Consider the following 7,954-nt stretch of genomic DNA (forward strand, 5'->3'; position numbering starts at 1 on the left):
TATATGACTTAATTTGTCTTGTTGGTTACAATAATACATAAATATTTGTTCTGAATCCTACTTTTATGTAATTTTAATGAGGAATTTTTGATGTCCTTTTAAAGAGGAAACCTCAAATTATATTTCAATATTGCGATTTCCCAGCTAAAAAGAAACAAAACTTTGCTAACTGACAGGGAAAATGTTAAAATTTTAAGGCATTTTTCCTCAAAATCAGTGTTTTTGTTGCTACTGCTCAAAAAGGTGCTTCAAAATTTAGTTTTATGATTAAGTTTCAGACAGTTCATTTAACTGATACATTGATAAGGCTTTTATTCATTATATTTTGACAAAATGCAATTTTTATTAACATTTTAGTCAAAACACTATATTTGCCTATTTCTCTATATCCCACTTTTAGACGATCCTCGTTTTGATGTGATGGCTCACAAATATGCAAGAGTTAACACAGTAGCTACATTTCATCCTTAGAACAGAACACCTCACTTTACAATTCATATAACAAAACATTGTATGAAGAAAATAACAAACAGATAAAAAACAACAAAAATAAAATAAAATAATCAAAATTGAAAATGAGAAGGGAAAAAACACTCAGCAATAGGCAATTCTTGTCAGAAATACAAAAAAATGCCAGTTTTCCACAAAAGCATTAGAATACAGAAAATGTTCAGATTTATTTTTAGCTAAATGTTATCGGTACACACAACAGAGAATAAATGTTTACTTATGATTGACAGAAAAATACATTTTACTGCCTTTTTATTCCACTTTTATTTATTTTATCCTTATGAATACAGTGAAAAGGCTTTACTTGATGGGAATTACTTGATATCTTGAAAGCCTAATTTGGGTTGAAAGATTAGTCTCTAAACAGCTGATTATGAACTAATCAAACCAGTTCATGATGATTTATGTAATCAGGATCCTGGAGTGATGGAAAAGAGAAAATGCAGATCAGGCTGACAGTTTGTGTGTCTTCTGGTTTTATTTTCTTTTTTATTGCATTCATGTTGCCTCAAATCATTATAATCTCTCTAATTCAGAATAGCATGAAATGGTAGCTAACACAATAACATGCATCTAAACACTGCTGCTGCAAGTTTTTAGGGTGATTTTTTTTTATTATTATTTTAGTCATTATTTTTACTTTCATCTGTTTCTGGTTTTATCTGGTGTGAAAAAACATAATATCTGATCAGTAATTTCAAATTATGATTATGTTTAGGACTTAGAAATGAATAAACATTGATGTCGGCTTGCAAAAAAAAAAGTTAAATATGTGAGTTTGACCCTAAACACCCATAAGAATAACAAAATACTAAATAAATGCAGCATGTTGCTTTAAATTAGGGACTTAAAAGGATGGAATGATGCCATTTTTTTTTGACACAACCAGAGGTTTACATTGTGCTGCACGCAAATGTAATAAAACTGCCATGTTTGTGTATATATTTCTTTATTAAACCAACATAACTTACCAACAGTAACTTCACATATTTCATGTTCAAATGCATGTATAGCTGTTGTACTCTTGTTTAATAAATTTGAATACAAAACGTTTGAAGCAAACAAAAATAAAAAAACTTTAAGTGCAGCTGCTTTGAGTGCAGACTCCTGCATGGTTCTGGTTCTGGTAAAAAGTTGTTTATCTGCTTCAATAAACGTTTCACATTTAGCTTTGTGCAACATGTAGTGGTGACATATATTAAAATCCTTCGTGGTAGACAGTGTCTCTAAACAGACTAAACTCAGTGAACAGAGAGATTACCTCCCAGAATAAAAACAATAATTAAACAAAAATATATTTTTTTCTTGAAATGCACTTTTAAAGCATCTCTTATATTCTAAGAGCTGCTTTGAGTGTTTTTTTTTAGGTAAAATAAAATAAAATGGGGAGTTGTGGGATCTCATTGGTGGGCCGGACAGAAGGACAATGCAGGCCACATAAAGCCCGTGGGCCACCAGTTGCCCATCACTGTTTTATATGATGCAGACATTAGAAATGTGCTCTATGTTTCGGGCATGCATTCATAACCATATATATATATATATATTTTCCCACCCCCTTTTTGAAAGAACAAAAAGTCGTCTCTGTGTTTCACACCATGCGTCTCTTTTCTTTCTCTAAATCTCAGATCTACCCCGCACAGCCTTGAAAATCCTGTTGCAAGTCTTGGGGTTTTAGCAGTAGTCGTCATGGCAACGGTGCATTTTTTTTATTTTGGGCTCCTTTTGAAAACGGTGCACAAGATTAGAGATCCCAAATATTATGTAAGACACTGTGCTCCGTTCCAAGACTGGGGTTTCCTGCTGCAGAGAACTTCATTAATTACAGGGAAACTGGTTCCCAGTCGAGGTGCTCCGGCTTGTTCTGAGATGTTTTTTTAATTTATTTTTTATTAATTTTTTTTTTAGCTTTTGCAGGTAAAATATAGTCTGTCATTTCAGCGTAGGAAGGTGAACACAGGTTTTATTAATAAAACAAGTCCTTTAAATACATTTTTGGAGGATTTGTTTCTGTTCCAGTGTGTTCTGTTCACTGGAACAAAAAGAGGATATTAAAAACAAGATGTGAGACAAAAGACAAACTAATGTGATCCTGCAGGCAGTGAGAACAGTTTACAGTGTGATAAAAGAGGTGAAACATTTGGACTAATCCAAGTAAGAAGAAACAAGCAATCAGATTATCTCATCATGGTTTTAATAAAAGGCAGCTTCTTACTTTGAGCATCAGATTGTTTGAATTTAATAAGTAATTTAAAGTTTTTTTTATTTTAAAAGCAAACAAAGGAAGCAACAGACTCTTGGGGTTAAAAACTGTCATCATTTCTCCTCTGAAAACTAAAAAAAACAGTTGTAAATTACATTCACATTTGTATTATTTAAGACATTTAACACGTACAATATAAAACTTTAAATCCAACAAAGTAGAACAAGATAAGTGTAGGAGTAATTCATTGGCTCCAATAAATGATGCTTCTCAGTATCTTTTTCAGGTTGTTATTTAGTTTGTTCTGTGTTTAACCTTTTTCTGCCACATTTTTTCATTAAATACTTATAATTAGAGGATTTTACAGAAGTTTATGAAGGCAAACAACACAATCAGAAACAATGCAGATGTAATAAACACTTTGAGTGGAATAAAAAGGTTTATGAACAACAAAATAATTTTTTACTAAAGGTTTGATTTACTGTGAGTATAATTTTTTATTGTACAATAAAATATGGACATAATTTCATGCAGGTTCCAGAACAAAGCTCAGTGGAGCAGAAACAGTTTGATCATAAAGGCTTCTATCAGAACAAAAAGGCTTTAAGGAGGTTTGACTTTTAACCCCGTGAGACACTAAAATGTTCTTATTCTAAAGACTCTTTGATATCAATTAAATGTTTGTGACAAGTGCTCAAATTATAGCAATAATCTTATAAAGTAATTAAGTGTTAAGTTTGAACAAGATGTTCCTGGAGGGTTTGAGTGCAGTTACTTTTAGCTTAAACTGGATTATAGTTCAGCGTGCTTACAGAATTAGGTCAATTACTTATGAGATTAATAGGAAATTGTTTAGAAACCTGGGGCAGAATGCATAAAGATTCTGTATTTACACCAAAAATAAAATAAAATAAACCCTTTCAAATCTTTAGAGTAAAGATCTCAAGGTTATTTAAAGCTGAAATCACAAGGTAGAAATGACAAAAAAGGTAAATAAAGACATTCAAACAGGCAGTTTCAGACAGTTTCTACTTTTTGATATTTTATGTGAACTTTACTGTGAACCAAACTATGTAAATAAACTCCAATAAAAAAAACGTAAGAATAAACCATTACTGAGACTGTTTTTATAAATAACCTCTTTAAAAACTAAAATCATCTGAATCCTGGTCTTATATATTACTTTGAAAACTTGCATTAAAAGTCTTTTACTCCCCCAAAAGTACTGCATTAATCATGTGTAAAATTAAGTTTTATTGTTTTTATATCAAACATCTTTGTATTGCAACAATGTGAGAATAAAAACTGAGTATTTCATTTCCTTCAAGTTGAGTTCAGTTAGACACCATGTTTCTTACGCAAAACGTAGTCTGGATTATATATGTATGTATCAAAGATCCTACAGTAAATGAAAAAATAAAAAACATAACCTCTTTCCATATTTCAACTTGTAATATAAGAAATAGGATGTAAGAAAAAAACAAATTTTATTTATTGTCTTGATTTGTTTTTAACTACACTACAGCCGTCCTGGGAACTGGGAGGTTGAAGCAAACAGGAAGTAGTTTATTGATCTCTAATCAGCTGTTTGTCTGTTTGATCCTGAATCTTTTCATTAAAGAGTACAATTTAATTAAACCATAAGAACAAATGATGAATTTTATTTTTTTTCTGTTATTGGTTTTGTTTTTTTCACTCAAACGTTTCAATCTGAACAGTTATATTATAAAGAAGTTTTCAGTTGATTTATTAATAAAGCAAAATATATGACAACAAAATGTGGAAACGGATCCAAGTATTATTTCAGCTGTAACAGGAAAAAAATCTTTTTAGAAATCAAATATTTGCCTTGTAAATAAATTGAATTCAGAATAAATTTATAATATAGTAGTTTATTATCAGTGAGCTTATTTTAATCTACATTGTTCTGTTTATTCAAACTGAATCACTGACCTTACTTTCATGTGTTTTGTACCAATATAAAAACTGCATTGTAAAGAAAAACAATTAATACATAATGACTAATAATCATTGGCCTAATTGAGATAAAGATTTCTTTATTTCCAGTTGAAGAGTGAAAAGTATGAACATCTTATTAATCTGTCATCGTATGTAAAAACCGCAATAGTAGTATATTTAAAGGCACAGTGTGTAGGATTTTGTTAATTCTTTTATCCGAAACTCAGATAATCACTAATGACAATAATAAAAAACATGTCTAATCATAGCAGACAAAGACCTTGTTTTATTATTTGTATCTTATAAAAAGCTGTTTATATTTCCATGGTCGCGTCCCCACTACATCTTGCACCGCCATCTTGTCTACGAAGGCTCATGAAGGACAAACTGCGGTGGCGGCGTCAAAAACAGTTTTAGTTGTAACACTATAAATGTAATATTTGTTGTCTGTCATTGTAGCTGGGATAATTTTACTTATTAAAGCTCATAATCTTACCACTTGAAACATCACTAGCCCTGAAGCTGCTGGTAGACATCGCGGTTGGAATTATCAAAGTTTTTGACACCTGAGAGACACCGTAGCAACTCCGTTTTGGAAGGTGGGGGTGGGGGTGGGTGGAGGACCAGGGAGGATGAATCAACCACTCAAGCACTAGATGTCGCTGAAAACAACAAATCCTACACACTGTGCCTTTAAAAGTGATTACCCAGTTCCCATTAAATCTTATTGACTTTCATCTTCTTTTCTTTTCCACAACAGACCAGCAGATTTCATCTTGGTCCCCACCTCGGAAGGTAAATGAAGGCAGACGCCTCCCCCCTGCCAGGAACATGAAGGGCTTATCGGGCAGCCGTTCCCAGCACCAGATTCCTTTGCCTCATGGTTTGGACTACGACCCCCACATCCACGATGTCCACCTGCACTACGGCTCGGACTCCCGTCACCCCTCATACCTGCTCAGCCCCACCGAGAGCTGCCCCGTGGACCTGCACCACCGCTACTCGCCGCGCAGCTCCATCCACTCCGACTGCATGGTGATGTCGCCCGTCATGATGCCCCCGCCTGCCGCGTCCGACCACATCTCCAGCAGCACCTTCCCCAGGATGCACTACAGCTCTCAGTACTACGACTCGGCCACGCGGGAAGACTGCGCTGCCATCACCGCCTCCGCCACCTCCCCGGCTGTCGCCGCAGCCGCCGCCGCCGCCGCCGCCTCCTCCCACCACGCCGGCACCAAGAGCAACCGCCTCCCAGCGAACCTGCTCGACCAGTTTGAGAAACAGCTGCCGCTGCACCGCGATGGCTTCCACACGCTTCAGTACCAGCGCACCTCCACGACCACCGAGCAGCGCAGCGAGAGCCCGGGCCGCATCCGACACCTCGTTCATTCCGTCCAGAAGCTCTTCACCAAGTCCCACTCCTTGGAGGGCTCGTCCAAGATGAACGGCACGAAGGGGGATATCGTGGGGGGATCAGGGGGCTATTATCACCACGGCTACCACTCCACCAAGCACGGCAGCAAGCGGAGCAAGAGCAAAGAGCGGAAACACCGCTCTGGCGGTTGGTGGAGCTCGGACGACAACCTGGACAGCGACAGCACGTATCGCACGCCCAGCGTGATGTCACGGCACCACGGGGAGCACGTCACCCACTGTTACCCAGACTCCATGCACAGCCACATGTCACTGAAGGCCTCCAAGAGCAACAACGACGTCAAGTGTTCAGCCTGTGAGAGCATGGCCATGGCACCCGAGGGCAAGTTCATGAAAAGGAGCTCGTGGTCGACGCTGACCGTCAGCCAGGCCAAGGAGGCCTACAGGAAGTCATCGCTTAATTTAGACAAACCCATGATGCACACAGACCTCAAAACGTCATCCAGACCATGTCACTACCTTCAGGTGAGTCAGAACGTCTTATTAAAGCGGGGGGATCATGCAAAATTGACTTTTATCATGTTATAATGTCACTCCTTCATCAAACACATCACCAGAGTGTTGCTTTGACTCATTCATGCATGTTTAAGAAATCCTTGAATCTTCTCTGGCCATGTGGAGCTGCATAGACCCTTCCTGGTACAAAGCTCAAGTCGTTAGGTTTCCACAAGCGTGACACTACCATGTATTTAACCAGAATGTCTTGTTGTTTGGCGTCCTCAGGGAGCTGTTTTGTGTTAAGATGTGGAGCATCACTGAGTCATTTCCTGTCATGTTATGATTAAGCACTGAGCTAATGTAGGAGACGAGCTTGTTGAGTGATTAGATGAGACACGGTCCAGCTTCTGAACATGTTAACTCTATTAAAGAAATGATTTTGAATTAAATCTCGACCTAATTTGTATGTTTCAACAGCAGTAAACTGGCATTCAAAGCGCCTTCCACGTAGCATACAAAGTGTCTTTGGACTGTTTCATCTGCAGTGGCCCTAAAGGAGTTGTTATTTTATAACATTTGATTAAGGATTCTGCAAGTTCTTGTTGGTTTTGTTTAACAGGTTGAGCACATCTACAAGGACGTTTTAATTAAAAACACATTAGTCGGCTGTTAAACAAAATTGATGACTCATGTTTTTAAAGTTCACCTTTCAGTTGCACAAAACTAAAACATTCCTCACGTCAACATCAGTGCGACTGCAGTATTTGGTGCTTCTGCACAAAACAAAAGCCTGGAGTGGAGAATAAGCTCATTGCACCAAATCTTCAGCTTTAAGTGTTGGAGTCATGGCTGTTTGTCTGCTAGCAGATTCATAAAATATCATTTGATGGTGATGTGCAGTCCTTTATGCTATCAAAATAAGAGCACAAACTGACCAATCTGTACGTAGAATAAGGACCAGATTACAAGATTTTCCATTTATTAGGAGAATGAAGTCGTAATCCTACATGACGTCCATTTTCTGTTCCTGGGTTGACTGTGGTCAGCCTCTGAGTGTGTCGCTGTGATTATGAAGTCGTTTCTGATACTTTTAGTCACTTTTAGTGTAACACGCTTCCTTCTACATTATGTGACGACTTAATCTATAAATGCAGCCATTAACTGCTGTCATATCACTTGACTTTATCATATAAATCCATGGAGTTCAATAAGACAAAACCAAAGTAGAACTTCACAGGAGCTCAACGTTCCTCATTTTATCGCAGTGATAAGTTTTCATAATATTAGGCTCGAACTTTGTTCTTGAAAAATTATGACTTCAGTCTGGTATCTTTTTTCTCAAAAATATTTGATTTTTATTCTCATATTATTTAGGATTTATTCTATGATTTGTTTTTCAAAATATTTTGA

At 36.7% G+C, this 7,954-nt stretch overlaps 1 protein-coding gene across 1 annotated transcript in view; it reads left to right on the plus strand.

Annotated features, from left to right (window-relative positions):
• LOC106525698 (disks large-associated protein 2) overlaps positions 1-7,954 on the plus strand; it is a gene marked incomplete in the record, with an annotated part of 113,633 nt that overhangs the window by 67,796 nt on the left and 37,883 nt on the right. Inside the window, 1 exon segment of the mRNA XM_014020014.1 lies at positions 5,433-6,571. Coding sequence (XP_013875468.1) covers positions 5,433-6,571 — 1,139 coding nt within the window.

The sequence above is a fragment of the Austrofundulus limnaeus genome, unplaced genomic scaffold, assembly GCF_001266775.1.
Source record: "Austrofundulus limnaeus strain Quisiro unplaced genomic scaffold, Austrofundulus_limnaeus-1.0 Scaffold237, whole genome shotgun sequence".
In the NCBI taxonomy this organism is placed as follows: domain Eukaryota; kingdom Metazoa; phylum Chordata; class Actinopteri; order Cyprinodontiformes; family Rivulidae; genus Austrofundulus; species Austrofundulus limnaeus.